We start from the raw sequence: 19,558 nt of genomic DNA, 5'->3' as shown, positions 1-19,558 counted from the left end.
ACCATTTTAAACTGTAAATGGCCTAAATGTTCAGTGACATAAATACAGTAATGCAGACCTAATTTGCTGCAATGGCTATTTGAAATCCAAAAATAAAAATGCCCATTGGGACCATTAAAATATCAAAATCCATAAATCAAGTAGAAATCTTAGAATTATTTGTTCTTTACTGAATAATAATGACCAAATATCTAACACAACTCAACAATAATGCTAGGCATAAGAACTTAATTTTGACGAATCTGAAAATACGATCTACGGTGAACCTTCACCGCAATGCGCAGAAACCCATGATCTGTTGTAAGAAAATAAAAATAAAAAACATTTATACTTGTAGAAAAAAAGTTGATAAAACTGTAGTTAAAATAATATAAATGTGACATAAACTATAGTAAACCAGTAGGCTAAAATATAATTTTACAAATTCATTTTAACTGACCTTAATGTAGATAATCCACTGAATTAATTCCTTTGAAGACCAATGCACTTCTGTACCAATGCATTCTGCTTCCTCCACTGTACAGATACAAATAATTTGTTAATAAAAGAGCTAGTGTATTAAAAAGATTAGCATAAATATTTCTACGCACCTTCGTAACCATGTAGCCAACTATGAGTAGTAATAAGAACCTCTACATTTTCGGGGAGGTAAGAACTTCGCCATTTGTTCAAAATCCTTCCACCAATACTAAAGGAAGACTCTGAAGCAACTCTCGTCAACGGAACAGATAAAATATCCCTCGTCATGTAAGAAAGCTCGCCATATTTTAATTCGTTTTTACCCCAAAACTCCAAAATGTTTAACTCTTTGTCTCGATTCATTCTAGACTCCTCCAAGTAAAGATCCAACTTTGACCTTATGGCGACATCCAATGAATCTTGGTTGTCCAAATCCTGAAAATAAAATTCAACTTAATAATTAAACTACATCATCAAAAGCAATTACATAATAAAATAAAATAAAAAAACTTGAATTTAGATAACATATAAACTTACAGCAAGATTAAATCTAGGCCTCTTGGAAGTTTCTGGGTTTGATGTGCTAGAAGATGTTTCTGTTGAGTTGTTATGCCCCTTTGACATGTACTCAACAAAGAGTTTTTTCAGCTTTAACATCACATTAGCAAGCTCAACTATACCACCTTGATCATCGTATAGTTTTTGAAAATATGAACATCATCAACATCATAATTTGACCAATATTTTTCAAACTTATCTTTCATGCTTAATCCCATATATCCCAAATCGATGTCGTCACTAGTCGCTAATTCCCTTAAATGCATAGCTATCCTCCATACATTCTCAAAATACAAATTAGCAGTAGGATAATCACTTCCAGAAAACAACTTGGTTATATCATAAAATGGTTCCAAAACATCTCGAATTTTTTGAATTTTTTCCCATTCATCTGGATTTGGAAGATGTTTATACGAACTATCAGCATAACTCAGTTCCACAAATGCACTAAGATATAAGAGGGCCCTATCAAGCATCATATAAGAAGAGTTCCACCTAGTTGGAACATCTAACCACAATCCCTTAGTCTCGGTAATCCTAACATGTTTTACCGCTGTCTCAAATGATTGTTTTCTGATTTCTGACCATTTCACATACTTGACACTTTTCCTAACCTTTTCCACACTATGATCAATAATCTTGAGCCCTTCCTTAACAATGAGGTTTAGTACATGAGCAGCACAACGAATATGAAAAAACTGACCATTACATAACAATAACTCTTGGCGATTAAGAGAGTCTCTCAAGTAATCTTGCATTTTATCATTACTTGAAGCATTATCTAGTGTGATTGAAAAAAATTTATGTTCAATGCCCCAATCTCGAATTAATGTAGACACACTATTATACATAGCATAGCCAGTGTGTGGAGACTCAATATGAAGGAAATTAAGAACCTTACTATTTAAATTCCATTTAGCATCTACATAGTGTGCAGTCAAGCACAAATAACCTTCAGTTTAACATGAAGTCCACATATCAGAAGTTAAGCAAATCCGACCAGGAATAGTTTGAAGAATCTTAAATAACTGGGCTTTTAAAGTCTTATGCAATTTTACACAATCAGCTTTGGCTCTGTTCCTAGTAATGGATTGAACCTCGTGATTAAGATAGGTATGAATTTCTCTATTTCCCTCGTGCTCGACCCATGAAAAAGAATATCCATGCCTGATAATTGCCTTAGACAACAATTCCCTATAGCGAGTTTGAGAAAATTGTGGAATTGCTCCAGTTGACTTAAGATACTGAATATATGGTTTACATATTTTTATATGTTTATTCATGTTAGAGGTACAATTAACAGATTTAGCAAGATAAGTTGATTTCTTATAGTAAGTGCATCGCGCCCTCCTTGAGGTTGGAGGAACATCAGTTCCATCTATAATCCCAAACACAGTCCAACAATTGCTTCGTCTCCCATCAGGTTTTTCTAAGGGTTGTAGATGAGTAAAAGTCATAGATGCAATACTATCACCATCTGTTTGAACTTCGCTCCTATCAACTTCTGTATCTGAAAGTTCTACCATAACTTAAATGCCACAATCGACAAGCCTGTAAATCAATAAAAATAACAAAAAATTACTGTCAATATTATACTATACACAAATATATTAAAAAAATCATATTATTATAAACATAATTAAAATATATCATATCATTACTATTTACTTGTAGACTTGTAGTAGATATAGACTAGTAGAGCGCTAAAGAGAAAACCCAAAAATTTTAAAAAACCCCAAAACAAAACTAGGGTTTATCATCAAAATTCGAATTATTTATTTCGTACCTTCGTATACGATGAAGAAATCTGAGGAAAATTCTTTGATTGTGAAACCATACTTAAATAGGATACTCCAACTCCAAGGGTGCGAGAAAACGTGGGTGGGAGTCTGGGAGATGGAGTTTGGGACGGGGATAGTGGATAGAAACAGGAGCCATTAACGAGTAAAGAGACATACCCGACACGATCATGATATTTTTCTGCCTCTTCAAAATAAAATGAGAATTTTTGTTAAAATTTCAATTTATTAACATTTTTTAATTTTTAATTTTTAATTACCCGATATTTTCAGATAATTTCTTAATTAATTTAAATATTTTAATTACCCGATATTTTCAGATAATTTATTATAGTAAAGACACTATGCAAAAATAATATATGTTTTTAAAATTTAAAAAAATATTAAAGTAAATATAATTTTTGATATCTAACTTATCAATTTAGGTCAACTAGTTAACTAAGTCGCGCTTCGTATCAGCATTCTAAAATAATATTTCGCTATTTTTTCATATTTATTGTATGATCTTTATCATTCTAATATTATGTAATAAAATATATTAAGTTGATTTTGAGAGAAAAATGAAAGATGGTATTAAAAAAATAGGAAATTTAATATACTGTAATACTGTGGGTAACGAACTGATTAAGCGAAAATAAGTCAAATATTGTGTTTTACTAAAATTGGAAAAATAAATTAATATTTATTATTATCATATACGTAATTACTATTTAAATTGGTAAATAATAAATTTTCATAATTTTTAATCTCAAATTGATCTCAAGTATGGAGGATTTGGAGAATATGGTGACCATTTAATCCTGTAGAACAGTCTGAACGTGACGTGTTTCTCGCGAGCGTGTATAGATACTGCGCGTTCTCTGGTATGTTGAGTCTTTCCACGCACCGTAACTTTTTTTTTGTCTACAAAATAAACAAAGATAATAATGACAGCCAATATAATAGTTCGTAAAGTTGTGCCTGATTTTTGAGAAGCATCCGTGTAAGGGGGGAATACCAAGTAAATATAAAAGACTGAATAGCGAACTGATTAAGCGAAAATCAAGTCATATAGTGTGTTTTACTAAAATTGAAAAAATAAATTAATATTTTTTATTATCGTATACTAATTACTATTTAAATTGGTAAATAATGAATTTGCTTAATTTTTAATCTCAAATCGATCTCAATTTATAGGTTGGATCTTAAAAATTTTATTTAGTTTAATATTGTTATATATTTTAAATTAAATTATATAAATATTAAATATTAAAAATAATAAATAATTATTTTATATATATTAATTATTAATCCATCAGTTATATATTATAACTTATAAGGCCTTGTTCGATATGAATGAATGATTGTGATAATCTTAAAATAATACTATAAATGGAAGATTCATTGTTTTAGACATCCAAAAAAGAAAAAAAAGTCATATAAAATAGGATGGGGGAGTATATATATATATATATATATAGGGTTAAGTTCTATGGAGACCACTTTTTTGTGGAGACCTTGCAGACCACTTATATTCTACAAGTTAAATATTGCATAAAAATATTGCAAAACATATTATTTTGCGAATTATGCTCTACAAAGTTTCTTATTTTATTCAAAACCTTGAATATCATATATGTACTGCATGTAAAACATCATAAAAATATTTTATTGTGCAAAACATGTTAAGTTTGCAGAACATTTGTTCAGTTTGCAGAATATAAACATTCTACTTATTAAACTTAAATGATCTTCAATAATTTTAATGAATTAGTGATACTAGTAAAATATACTTCACGAAATAATATATTTTATAGTGTTTTGGTTGCAGAACATATGTGGTCTCCAAGATTTCCGATGAATAAGAGGTCTCCATAGAACTTTCCTCTCTCTATATATATAATATTAAATTAGTTACGATTAGTGAAACGATTAGTCATTTTGATTAATTTCTCATTACTTGATTAATCCAAGGACATTGACTAACTCCGCTGATTAAGTCTGATTTCGCTTTTTTACAACACATTTCAGCCAAAATTTGAATTTTTTTCATATATTTTTCTCTTTTTTAAAAAAACTTATACCTAATATATGTATGGGGTATTTTAGTGTGTTGTTCTCGAAATATTCCAAGAAATTACCAATTTAGATGCGCTTATTATTTTTTGGACACCTTATTAACTCAAATATAAATTGTACTTGATTTTTCAAGAATATATCGACAAAATTTTGAAAAGTTGCAGTTTTGAACTTTAATCATTTTTGCAAGAATAGTTCAATAGATTGATAATATTCGGTCTACTGTAAAAAACAATTCATGACATGATTTAAATATTTGTTTTATACAGTCTATAAAATACATTTCTCACAATTATACTCAAAATTCAAATTTAAATTCAAATACTAAAACTAAAATAGTATGTATAATATTCAAATAAGAAAGTTAAAATAAAATATATATATTATTCAAGTGGTGAAAATATTAAACTATACTTAAAACTATATCATGAGTGTTGACACTAGTTTTTATGTAAACTATTACTTTAATAACACTAATAAATGGCTTTTTTTGCTAAATAATAAATGGTTCTTTTTACTTATCTCTACTTGAAAGTTGGTTTGTTTTGTTTGTGCAATATTGTTAAAGTTAATTATTTTAGTTTATTTTTATAAAGCTGATGTGCGGTTTTCTCTCATATAAATTTTTTAATAATGATAAATATCGGTCTTAATAGCCATTTTTGATAATTGTTCATCAGTTTTATGAAATCCTGTTCGTTTTCGTCTAGTTAACTACTCGACTCCTTAAAAAAATATAAATATAAGAAATTAAATAAAAAATTTATCTGAACATATAGAAAATGCATTTTGTGTTAAAAAAGAAATTAATTTGTCTATGATCAACATAATTCATTTATTGAAAAGTTATTGAATGAATAATTTCAAATGTACTCATTTGTCAAGGTCCAAACCGATACGAACCAAATTTTATGATCCGAAAAAAATCTGAACCGAAATATAAAAATCCGAAAAAATCTGAACCGAATTTTATCTGATTTTAATCCGATTTGTAACCGATTTCAATCTGAATATGATCCGAGCTGAAATCAATCTGATCCAAACCGAAACTGATCCTAGTTATTCAAAACCGAAAGTAGATCTGAACCAAATAAAATCCGATCTGAACTGAATTAGACTCGAATATATCATAACTGAAGTTAATCCGATCCGAAAATTGATCCGATCCGAAACCGAACCGGTTATCCGAATTGCCAGGTCTAGTCACCATTGAGAACACATAGACCAATCATAGGACGCGTCATAACACATTGGGCGCGTCCTTACCTTTATGAAACTTACACCGTCTCCTCAAAAACCATCATGCACAACATTTCACTACTTAGGGCGCGCCCTGATCAAGACAGGCGCGTCCTCCAACGTCCATTGCCACAAGATCACATTTGCCAAGCACTTTCATAATTATTGACGCATCCTTCCCTGACCATGCACTCCCATGCTCCGTCATTACCAGACTGTAACACATCTTCTCACAAGCAGGCGTGTCCTCTATGACTGGACGTGTCCTAAGCTTCTACAATGCAATACCGGGTTTGACCGCCCGTAATCCGCATTTGACCAGAGTCAATTCAATGCCAAATTTTGGATATAACAAGCTACATAACACGATTGTTCGAGATAACCCTGGATCTAGAAGATAAAGCTAAACAAGCTAATATATGAGCTACTATATCTATCAGATGTCTAATATCATAGATAAAACCATTAAAGTCAGTGCAATAGACATCTTGTTCAGAAATTAAATTTATAGCAGTAGCACAATAAGATTCTAATTGGACACTCCGCATCTTTTGCTCAATGGCCATATTACATATACAACCCTTCCTTTTGTTTCCGAAAAAGAGATTTAGCACCAACCACATAACCCATATAATTCCTAGCTACAACACCTATCCCATACATTTTCCTTAAATTTATAGCAGTATTGAAAAGAGGGTTATTAAATTTGATAACGTTACTGGTGGGAGACAACCATGAGGTAAAATACTTAGATGGGAAGATTACTATGCAGTGACTGCAATCTAAAATGAACGAAATTGAAAAAGATTTTACTTTTCTGAAAGCTGGGAAGATGTTACTCACCGACCGTAATATTACACGTTTAAATTTATCTCTGTTACTTTTGGTAATTTGAAATTTGAAGAAGTATTTTTTTTTTACTATTTAGACTTATATGCCTTCTATAAACACCTAAGATTTGAGGTATTGCTCAAAAATGTATTTGTTTGATTTTGAATTTGATTCTTACTTGTATCCGATATTTGTCTTAAAGTTTATATAATTTTTTTTACAAATATGACTCATAATTTTATAAATAACTATATATTGTCATAAATTTTCGGGATAAGCGAGGATCGAACCTATGATCTAGGACGAAGAAAATAAACTCTTAACTAATTAAGTTATCCAATTGTACTCAAGATTGTACAATCTACTCAAGATTATACAATTTTTTAGTTTAATAGTTATGCTTAAAAAGAAACAGAAGGTTATTAAATCGGATATCAAAATTTGTTCCAAATATAACTTACATTTGTATCTGTTTTGGTTAACAATTTCGGATTTTAGCATTTTGAATATATTTAACATACCAGTATTTTTTTATCGTAGGTAACCCGCAGCCGCTACCCTACGGGTGCGCACTGGGTAAATCCTACGGGTTCACGCAATAGCCTGCAAATCACGTGAACCAAGGTAAACCGCATTTTATTACTTATAATATTTCACATAGACGGAGTCGGTGGATTTTAAAATTCGGAAAACATAGTTAGAGCATCTCCAACCATATAAAATCTTTAGCTAAAAATCATTAATACTATAAATAAAAAAATATATAGATTATGTAAAAAATTCCATCTTCAATTGTACATTCCACTTGTTTATAAATATAGTCAACTTCTTGATCTTGACTATATTTGTTGAACCACTACAGACCTGTAAGAAATCTGTAAAAAAAATTCTAATATTTTATTACCATATTTAAGTAATATATTCTATTTATAACAATTTAAAATTTTAATAATATACTATTTTTTAAAATATAGTTAACCAGTATAGCGAATACCATCGAACTATAATATCTTACAGGTTTAACAAATTTTTTATATTGTTCTACGAGTCCGATTTAGCAAATCAAAATAAACAGTGTTCTTACAAAGACTTGTAAGTTGTAACTAGACCTAATAATCGGATCGGTTTCGGATCGGATCTATTTTGGATCGGTTTCGGATCGGATCTATTTCGGATCGGTTTCACTTTCGGGTTATGATATAACTCGAGGTCATTCGGATCGAATCGGATGTGATTCGGTTCGAGTCTAATTCAGATAAAAAACGGATAAAATTCGGATAAAAATCGGATAAAATTCGGTTCGAATATTTCAGATCTTAACTTATTTATTTTTTCATGTTTTGAGACTTAAAAAAATATATTTTTATTAAATGTAATACTTTTAATATAATATAATGTACTTTTACATTAATTTATAATTAAATAATTAAATTATCAGGAATATAAGATACATTTAAGTATGAAGTTTGCTTATTTTAGATCATATTCGGTTTAAATATTATATGAATCGGTTTTGTTCGGTTCCAATTTATAAGCGGATCTAGTATTTTGGATCATTTTCGATTAAATTTTCATTTCGGATAATTTTCGGATCGATTTAATTTAATTTTCGAATAATTATCGAATTATATAATTCGGATCTCGGATCCATAGATTTCGGTTCGGTTTTTCGGATACATAGCCGAGGTCTAGTTGTAACCCCCTTTGTTCTTCTTGTCCATTCGATTTTACATCTCCTACACTACAAGGTACAAATGCCCAGCACTTCTACACCATTATATGTATCTTTCTGTATACATACATACATATACATGGTACTTCTTTGTTGCTTTTTTATCTCCTGTTACATAATTAAATCTCTACACACAAATTCACACACACACGAGAATCGTATATCTATAATTGAATGTCTAATTGTTCACTTTGTTAACTTATTTATTAAATTCATGTATGTGCTTTTACATCCCCCGTTTTATCTAGCTTTAAAATGCTGCAGTTTAGTGTTAATTATGCGTAATTTAGTTGTCTGCACTTTCTTTGTTCTAGAAATTAGGTTACTGTTTGATCCTCGCTAACTTTGCACCTTTACAATGTTATGTTTACGGAGTTCTTTGTTGCGATTATAGTCACTCTCTGGTTTTGGTTTGGATAATTAAAAAAATGGCTTGATTTAGTTAGCTAGGAATTGAGTCTTTTATTACACTGCGTTTTTCTTGATTGTGAATTTTAACAATTACTTGCTTCCTGCCTTTAATTACGTTTGATCCTTAGTTATATGATAAATTCTGATCTTTAGTCAATCTTGTGTCTTTTTTAATCTTATTAATATTTGATAAAAATAGATATATAGAAAATAATTATTTTTCAGGAAACCAGTAGTTTTGGGTCGTGTTCAGATTAATCGATCTGTTCATATCATTTTCAGGTTTTTTCTATAATAAGGATCGGGTGTCACTCCTACTAATTGCTCACATATAATCTGTTTAGTATTGAAATGAATATGATGTGTTTTTTTTTTGTGAATTAGGTGTTGTTTAAAAGACCCATTTTTCACTAGATTAAAGATAAAATTTCAATTGTTTTATGTAAAATTATCAATACTTATGCTTTATTGACTGGCTATTGCAGGGTCAATGGACAGTATTGTTGATGCTTTGAACACTGCATATCTAGAATATGTTGCTGCAGCTGCTGCTGCACTTGAAAGCAAAGAGCTTTCGGGTGGACAAAATACAGCTGCAACGGATGCAGCCCTTGAGAATTTCAAGCAGAGATGGGAGTTGTTTAGAGTGGCATGTGATCGGGCTGAGGAGTTTATTGAGTCTGTTAAGCAGAGGATAGGATCGGAGTGTCTGGTTGACGAAGCCACTGGTTCAGCTACCGCAAAGCCAGGACAGAGTGCCGCACCTGGTCTTCCACCTATTAGTGCAGTTCGGTTAGAGCAGATGAGTAAAGCTGTTAGATGGCTAGTGATTGAATTGCAACAAGGTTCAGGAACAGCTGGTTCTTCATCACTTTCCCACCCGTCGGCCCCCTTCGATGCTAGATTTTCCGAAGATCCCACCCAGTAGGTGTTTGACTTGCCGCATAGTATTGTAATGGGGAAAATTGACGATTACATTACTTGAATGGAATCAGGTTTATGGCATCATTGTGATGGGGAGATGCTGATTGTTCCTATACTTGAATCATATGGATCTTGTTGAACTGCAACCTAAGCATCAAATCATGTACTCTTTACATCCCAGTATCATATGGAATTGCATGTTAATTGTATGATTTCATCTTTGATGTCAATTGTGCGCAATCTTGTTTTGGCCAGTGTGATGTTACATTTTTCATTTTGAACATTTGTGGAAGTATGTCATGTTGGCTGTTTTTGGATTAGTACTACTGAATCTGTTGGTAGCAACTAGCAAGTAGACGTCTTCGATAGCTATCAATAATTGTTATTTTTAGGCTAAAATCAACATTTGAGATGCACTTTGATGGACCATAGGCTATAGAGGATAGCTAACTAAACTCATGAGAGACTTCTATGATATCTACATTTGGTGATATATTTAAAATTCGTTACGGGTTAAAAATTATAAATATAAATATTTGCGATATAATTTTGCTATTATAATTTAGCATCCTCCAACATCGTATATAAACTATGCTAGAACAATATTAACAAGATATAACCTATCCTTTTCACCTAAAAAAACAATGTATATTTAATTTTAGTTTATGTTTGTAATTTATAAGGGAAAAACAAATCCTTGTTCTTATTTAATAAAACAACTTTGATCAGCAAAATCTTAATTAGGCGAGACCCAAATTTAGATAAAATTTCACCTTTAAAGACGGTATTAATCGGTGGTCGCGCACAAATGTTACAATGTACATGTTTTGTTCTTTTTAAATTATGACTAGTTAGAATGAGAATAGGCTGATCTTCAATCTTGTAAAGAATGAGAATAGCGTTGTTAACAAATATTTTTACTCAAAAGGATGATTTTTCACATTTTAATTTATCCCCTGTACAGTTTATAAATAGAATACTTGAAAATTGAAACTATACTTTAGCCACTATCAGAATATAAAATTATAACAAAAATGACCTGCAACACAAATTTATACTACGGACTAATTTACAGAAATCAGTCGGGTCTATTTATTACAGGTATATATGCTAGCAGAACTACTAATAATAAAAAAAAATTATTTTAATTTAAAAATACATATTTACTTTTGAAAATATGAAGTTATCCTTCAATTTGAGAAAGCAAAAACTTAATAAAAATAATTGTGTGTTTACGATCTGAAAAACTCTAAAAATTTAATCCTTAACTCTCTCTCTCATATCTCTTATGTACTAGTTGTACAAACAAACTCACTTATTAAATCAAATTTGTTTATATTATAAATCTGCGTTCTTAAAAATAAGCACACAGCTATATCTCTTGATAGGATACAAAATTTTCTAGATACGTTTTTGTTATAACTAAACTAAGGACCCGTGACATGTTTGATAGAACAACATGCACAGTTTACAGAATTTGCACTAAAATAAACTAACACATTTTCTAAAGTTCATTTGTCTATTTATGTTTCTAGTATAGTATATCTGTATAGAATCTACTAGGTTTGTGATTCTCTTTTGTCTAGTTCATCTTAATCCTTGATCTTGTGTTATACCCAAAATTTGGTATTGGATTGACTCAGATCAAATGCGGATTAAGTACGGTCAAGATCGATATTGTATTGTAGAAAGTAAGGACGCGTCCAGGTACGGAGGACGCGCCTACATGGGAGTAGATGTTTTATGGTCTGGTGATAGCGAAGTTTGAAAGTGCATGATTAGGGAAGGACGCGCCTAAGCTATGTAGACGCATCAACCGTGGTGAAAGTATTTGGCAAATGTGGTCTTGTGGCAATAAAAGCTGGAGGACGCGTCTGTCTTGCTTAGGACGCGCCCTGAGTAGTGGAATGTGTGTGACGGTTTCTGAGGAGACAATACAGGTTTCATAAAGGTGAGGACGCGCCCAGTGTCTTAGGACGCGTCCTATTCTTGGTCTGTGTATTCTCAATGGTGACTTTAGGACAAAGCTTGCATTGAGAGGAGTAGTGGAGATTATTTTACTAACGTATTTGTTGCAGGTACTCTTTAAAGAATTCCCTCCTTGAGACGGTCAAGGAGGGGGATGTCCGTGAAAAGTTTGAAGGCCTCCAGGGGTATGCCTGATGATTGAAGGCCCCCTCCTGTATTCAACGGGTGTCCTCGTTGGGGATGTGGGGTTAACATTGGTGTGTGCTTTGGGAACTCTGTTCTTGTATTCAACGGGTGTCCTCGTTGGAGAACTTTGGAGTCATCCTGCACTTTGCACCCAAGATCTTGGGATCACCTGTCCTGTTATCTGGTAGGTTATCCTCATTCAGGGGACAAAGATGCGTCCGGCACTTGGGGTGAACCGCGGCTATACCTGCGTCCGTAAATCAAGGGAGATAGCTGTAACAGAGTGTTATCCTTGCGCAGGGAGATGCACTGTCCGTGAAGTTCTGCGATTACGGGCGAGCCTTGGGCCTTCGCGGTTGGGCCTCATAGTTGGACATTCCTAAAGCTAGCGGAAGACGGACTTTGGATGGGCTTCTACCGGGCCTAGGAATAAGGAGTCTAAGCCCATTAGATTTCTTGTTCCACAAGAACCACGTCAGGCTTGATCCCTATATAAAGGGTACGTAGGCACATTGAGAGAGTAAGAAGTTGAGAGCTGATAAGAGAGCCAACACTTACTCTGATCAATCTTAGCCTAAAACCACCACACACCGCTTGATTTTTCGGCGAAGAACCACCGTCATAGATCTTAATTCCGGCGATAAACCTCAATCTTTGTTGTTACCAGATTCCTCCGTCAACTTATTGGCGCTAAAAGGAGGGGTGCTGATTAAGATCGTAATCTTGGGAGGAAAAGATGTCTTACAATCATGATGGAAGTTCTTATAATGGAAGTGACAACATATCTGAATGAGATGGCGAAGGAGGCTACACTCGTCACGAACCCTACATGCCGAAAAACATGGCAGATCCACCAAGAGCTCCAGATGTGGGAGGAACACCCCCAGTTCTCATCAGCAACGCTGATATCTTGGAACAGTTATACCGCGTGGGGGATACTCTTAACAGTTTTCATTCAAGGTTGAACACGGTGAAGCGTCGCAGGATGAGGAGGGTCGTCGTCTTCCCTGTCGCGGCCACGCCGTGGGGAAGGCACCGTAGTCGAAGGAGATGCTCATGCCAGCGGGGAAAACCCGCGAATCACTCCGCAACGCTTAGAATATTCTAATGATGTAAAACCTATTGTGGAGCTTGTTGATGAGGACAATGACGATAGAGAAAGGCCTCGTCTTGTCAATCAAGCCGTGCCACACCCCCATAGGTCTGGGCGTACGATGGACGAGCGTCGTCGTGCGGAAAATACTCAGAATCAAGATGGGGAAGGAAGAGATTTTTCCACCTTAAAAAGAAGGCTTGGCATAAGGTTGGAGGATAACGATTTGAGAATGATGTTGGTAGAATGGTAAAAGGAAGGAAACGCTGGAGAAGCGAGGCCCCGTGACACAACACGTGTGCCCCCTACATACCAAAGGGATGATAGGGTGCGGCACCGCGAACACGAAAGTGCCCCTCCGCGAGGAAGGTTCGGGAATTATTACCGAGACTATCAAAGGAATGGGCGAGGAAGGATGGGATACCCACATGGAAGGGCGTCCTACAATGGTAGGAGATATGGCGCGCTCTCCACTGAAGAAGCTCTTGTCGTTGTTCCAGTAACTTCCCACAGTGCTACGGGCAATGGTTCCAGGACGCGTCCTCATGACCGGGACGGCGTGCGAATTCAAGAAAGATTGCAGAATAATGAGAAAGTACCGCGACGTGGCCCGGAGGAACCCCGCGTGCGGGACAATGTTCAAAATCAAGATGGTAACATACCGCAGTCGCAACCTCAGGGCGAGGGGCGGCGAGATCCACCGTTACACCAGGGGGGTAATCAAGGGGAACCGCAACAAGTCGCGGAGCAGCCCCAACAGCCTAATATTCAAACTATTCCTGGAGTAGGGATGTTTAATGTGAACGATCTTAAGAGGTTGCTCAACCATCTTGAAGGAGGAAGGGTAACAGCGACTGCGCAAGCTCCTTCTCCTTTTGCTGTTATAGGGGGAGGCGCAATTGCCGACAGGATACAGGAACACAACCAATGACTTACGTTTTCATGGGAACTCTGACTCTGTGGAGTTTCTGGGGCGTTTCAACATTGAGATGGATGTATATCAAGTACCTGATTTGGCTCGATGTCGTCTCCTGGCGGCCACCTTTAGAGAAGGCGCTCAGCAGTGGTTCCTGAAACTCGGTCCAGGTGTGATCACATCCTGGGAACAGATGAAAACCTTGTTTCCAACTCAGTTTCAGGATGCAGTGAAGTCTACACCGCCAGTTACCACGTGGGCCAATGTAAAACAGAAAGAGAGGGAAAGCTTGACCTCGCACTTTAAAAGATTCAATGCAGAGTCTACTTTGGTGTGAGGCACAACTGATGAAACACTGAAAATACTTCTCATAGCTGGTCTGCGCGTGGGGACAGACTTTTGGAAGCACCTGCAAGGGAAGGACCCTGTGTCGTTGGTTGATGTACTTGCGCAGGCGGAATCATTCAAAGCGATTGAGCAGTCGCTTGCAGAAACAAAAACGAATAATAACACCCACAACTCCAAGGGGCGAACTAAGAGGAGAGATAGATCCGTAAGCCCGAATTATCGACAGAATGCCAGAAGCCCTAATAGGGTGAACGCCGTGAACACACGAAGAGAATGGAGCCCGCCATCGAACTATGAAATGAGAGTAAGCAACTACACTCCACTAACATCATCCATTGATCATATCTTCGAGGTGAATAAGGACAGAGGAATCTTCAAGAAACCAGACCGTCTGAAACCAGACCGTCTGACTTCATGGCAGAGTAGAGATAAGAAGAAGTATTGCGATTACCATGAGTCTACCGTCCATGACACCCATGAGTGTCGTCACCTGAAAGATGAAATTGAAGACTTGATCAAGGCGGGATACCTGGGAGAATGGATTGACAAGGTGAAATGACGCAGGGGGAATGATGACAAGGGGAAAGATGAAAGGCAACCCCCGCGAGAAGAAAATGCTGAAAAGACAGCGGAGGTTAAGTTCCAAAGAGCTGGTAGTATCAGGGCAATTTTCATAGGGCACCCCTTTTTCGGTGACAGTAATCGGGCGTTGGAAAGAAATGCAAGGGAAGCACGACACCCGCCACTCACCAACATTCATAGTTTGGAAGATAGACCTCTAAAAATATTCAAAGGGGAGTCAGCTGATATTACGTTCAGGGAGAAAGAGTCAAGATGGGTACATCATCCCCATAACGATGCACTGGTAATAACTATGCTTATCGGAGTGTTAGGGCGAAAACACGCGCTAATATTCACGCAAGTATACGCGTTCGCAAGTAATATAGAATACTTTCTAGTTCGTTCCCTCAGAGACTCAGACTAAATTATTGTCTAATTAAACTCACTCGCCAATGTATGATTACTTCTCAATGTTAAGATAATAACACTTAAAATTGTTGATTAAATATTAACTATAATTAACTACTTAATTAACCACTTAACTAACACTTCAATTTATCAATAATAAAACACTCATGAGATCACAACTTTATTATTACTTCCTTCTATAGCCATTATTATTACCTTTAGCATGTGACGGTGATGATATTAATCGAATAACACGAAACTGATAAAAGCCAACTTTCATTGTACTAATACCATTCTACCAAGCATCCACAATTAAGATAGAAGTTGAATAGTCATCAATTATGTTGAGTTCCTATATGTCTACAGAAATTGACAACACAACGATTTAAGCACAAGTTATTCCTTTTTGATTACATAGGGCAAATAAAACTGTTAGAGTTACCCACTAATCATGCACAACGTACATGAACCTATGCTAGCATGGCAAGTTCTAAATCTCAAGCTCCACCGTCGCTTCACAAGAGATTAACACCCTATCTTATATGTTCGCGACGCACATAAGACGAATACGCACAACCAATACTAGATATCAAGCAATCATCACACACTAAAGTATTAAACAATTAACTAAAGAATTCCATAATAAATCCGTTGTAACCCCATGATCACGATTAGCCCATAATAGAACTTATCGCCATCATGGGTTCATATGAAATCATGACAAACCAACACAAGAAAATAATAACTAAACTAATTATATTAAAACAGAGTACGTCACAAGAGTAAATAAGTCAAAGCAAGAAAACTAGCATCCAACGTTACAACGAAACAAGAATCACAAGAATATATGCTCCCTCTTCGTTGCGGTGTGCTAAATCGGTCTTCTTCCTTATCTCCTTCGCTTCTTGCGTAAAACACAATCTAAAACATAATCACCTTAATACTCTCTGTGAAAACGTCTCAAATCTACCTATATAATAGTCCCATAAAACTCAGATTACATAGAAGTTGGAAGCCAAACAGAAGTAGAAGTCTAAAATAATTTATCTTTTTCCCCGACCCTGCGCGGCCGCTCAGCATAGCTGCGCGGGCGCGCAGGTTGCTGCGCGGCCGCTCAGCATTGCTGCGCGGGCGCGCAGGCCTCTACTGGAAAAAATCCAGTTTTGCTCCGTTCCTTCGCCGTAATCTGCCCATTCCTTTCCTCTCGCAATGGTGAACACATGCCAAGGCTTATTCTTGATGATTCCTCCCCCGAAATGCAACTAATACCCTGAAATGCATAAACACTAGAAAAACGCATCAAATACACAAAATACTTGATTTCAAGACACCAATTTAAGCCATTTTAAGACGTTCTAAGTGGTATAAAATGCCACTTATCACACCCCCAAACTTAAATCGATGCTTGTCCTCAAGCGTCACAGACTCAAAAACAAATACAAATATGCATGAATGCAATCTATATGAAAATGCAACGATCCCCCTTACTACAATTAACCAACCAAATTGTCACATCTCAACGAATGCAGTTAGACAACTAAAGATCAATAAACTCATGCAAACGGACATACAGCCAGAAACGTGGTGTGTGCAAATGCTTAACAGATATGCTTCGGAACTAGACCAATTACTATGACTAGACTATCCTCAAGGCAATCCTACGATTATACAAAGAATAAAAAATTCTAGGCACAAAGTGATATACAACACTACAAGAACTCTGGAGCTTATTACGGAATCGTGCTTTTTATTTACAACTCAAATGCTTATTTGACCGTGCAATGAGTGAGGTCCACAAAAGACTTATACAATGGTATCCATGTAACGAGCGTTCGGTTAGCGGATCCCAGACTCTAAAAGCCTTAGTTCACTAGGCACAAAGTCCCCTAAGAACTTAATAACTCGAATACCAAAGAGCCCACTCTTGATCAATTATGCAATTTTTTTTTTTATTTTTAATAACTTCTGAGCAAGTGCGTTTCGCTCCATCTTGCTCAACCCTAGACTACTCGCAACATATGCGAGCCGGCTACTAGCCATTTGACGCCTAGCCACAACTAGCAACAACTTCCATATTTTTTTCTCCAAAATTTTTTCTTTTTTCATGTCTTTATCACTAAGAACCTATAATCGAATTCTAAGCATAATAAGTAGATTGACCTTGAAAACAACCAAATCATAACAACAATCTAGCCCTTACGCATTCTTTAAGACTTAGTGGACTTACAATTGTTTCTAGCATGCATATCAACCTACACAACTTAATATCACTTTAATGCTATCACTACACTCGCATCAATATCACAATTCAGTCGACAAATCATTGCAAAAGGGATCATGGTAAATGCATGAGCTACATGACATTCATAAAAAAAAAACTAAATGGCATAAATTATGCAACTATATGAACTAAACTATCATGAATATGCAACTAAATGACACACACACAATATTCCTTAACTACCACCCCCAAACTAAAAATCTTCACTGTCCTCAGTGAAAGTAGTAGAAAGGAACACAGGGTATACCTACTCGGAGTCATCATCATCACCCTCAGTGGGTGGAGTATCAGGCGGTGGGTATGCAGAGTCCTCACCAAAAATTGGCCACTGGATATCAGCTCCAAGGCCTCGAAAAGCAGTCCCTAACGCAAGGGTGAGCTCCTGAGCAAACCTGCTCTGCGTCTCATACATGGCATCCATCCGCCGTGAAAGCCTCCTATACTGGGCATCACCCATCCCAGCACCCTCCTGAGCTCTCGAAGAACCAGCCTCACCAAGCCCTGGCCTAGCCATAGTAGCACCTCGTGCTGGACGCCCTCCTGGAAGACGATAACCCAGCCCATGCTCCTCAGGCTCACCACCGGTCCACTCCTGCATCCCATTCAGAGTGCCAGAATCAATCGGAGCTGCTGGCAACTGCAACTGCTCATGAGCCGGCCAGTTCACTCCCACTGCTCGGCATAGCTTCGTAACCGTGGATGCATAAGGGATGTTCATATGCTTTGCTCCCCTCAAAAACTTCAGAATTCCTTGGTAGATAAACTCACCAAGGTCCACATAGTACTCATCATGCAGAATTCCCCACAACAACTGTGCTCTCTCAACTGTGACCTCGTGTGCATGTCAAGAAGGCAAAATATTAGCACATATAAATGCATTCCATGCACGGGCATACCTGTTCATGGCGATCGCCGGAAAGTGACGATACTCATTATTTCCTGGACTGCGGGTCCAAACTGTGTCCGGTTGATAGAGAGTCGCACAAATCAAATCCAAGTTAAAATCCTCAGCAGTCTTTTCATTCCAGTTCTCCTCCTCGGGCTTCCTCTCTCGCTGTCCAATCACACGGCGAATCGCCGCAGGATGATAATCAACCGTCAGCCCACGGACTACAGAAACCCATTCTTTTCAGCCTTCGCGTTCGCGTAGAACTCGCGAACAACGCTCATCGGTACTGCTTCGGGTGACTCACAAAAAGATATCCACCCCTTCTCTGCAATCATGGGCAACAACTCACCATCCCTCCCTGATGGTAAAAACCCCCTCTCCTTCAGAATCGGCTTCCCCAACAGCCTAGTGTACTCCTCCTCCGCAGCTCTGTCAGTTAATCGAGGCCTTGCAGCAGTACCCCTCGATGAATCAGCAGTAGGAACTGTGCTGCTGCTGTCAATAGTGCGTGCTCTCTTGGGTGCCATTGATTCGTGAATAAAAGTGTGTAAGAACTGATTTTTGATGTTTGTGAGAGGGTTTAAGTGTAGGAAGTTTTGTGGGAGATATGTAGGATAGGTGTATGTATATATAGGGTGTGGATTAGATTAGGGTTTGGGAATTAAGGGATAAAATGATGGGGTAGTGGGAACAATTCGTGGGTTTATGGGCTAAAACTGTTTTTGTGTTTTTGTTTGTTTTTTTTTTCTGAACTGTAAAAAATTTTCTGGAACTCGACCCCTGCGCGGCCGCTCAACATAGCTGCGCGGGCACGCAGCTTGCTACGCGGCCGCTCAGCATAGCTGCGCGGGCGCGCAGAGGGTTTCTGGAAAAAAAAATTTTCAGCCCCTGTTTTCT

At 36.3% G+C, this 19,558-nt stretch overlaps 1 protein-coding gene across 3 annotated transcripts; it reads left to right on the top strand.

Annotated features, from left to right (window-relative positions):
• The first annotated feature begins 8,599 nt into the window (after positions 1-8,599).
• LOC141679088 (mediator of RNA polymerase II transcription subunit 32) lies at positions 8,600-10,322 on the top strand. 3 transcript variants are annotated; one of them, XM_074485573.1, is made up of 2 exons: positions 8,600-8,692; positions 9,573-10,322. In XM_074485573.1, exon 2 carries the CDS (start codon positions 9,578-9,580, stop codon positions 10,013-10,015), a length of 438 nt encoding a protein of 145 aa, XP_074341674.1. In that variant the 5' UTR covers positions 8,600-8,692; positions 9,573-9,577; the 3' UTR covers positions 10,016-10,322. The 3 variants fall into 3 exon arrangements, with proteins under 3 accessions (XP_074341674.1, XP_074341675.1, XP_074341676.1); XM_074485574.1 differs by having other exon boundaries at positions 8,630-8,758; XM_074485575.1 differs by lacking the exon at positions 8,600-8,692 and adding an exon at positions 8,769-8,892.
• Positions 10,323-19,558: the final 9,236 nt, after the last annotated feature.

This window comes from Apium graveolens, chromosome 8, assembly GCF_009905375.1.
Source record: "Apium graveolens cultivar Ventura chromosome 8, ASM990537v1, whole genome shotgun sequence".
Taxonomy (NCBI): domain Eukaryota; kingdom Viridiplantae; phylum Streptophyta; class Magnoliopsida; order Apiales; family Apiaceae; genus Apium; species Apium graveolens.
Note: the sequence above shows the minus strand (reverse complement) of the source record. Positions and strands in the feature narration are given on the sequence as shown.

Bases quoted from the DNA above. Each gene is read 5' to 3' on its own strand.
- LOC141679088 (XM_074485573.1), top strand. From the start codon at position 9,578: ATGGACAGTATTGTTGATGCTTTGAACACTGCATATCTAGAATATGTT.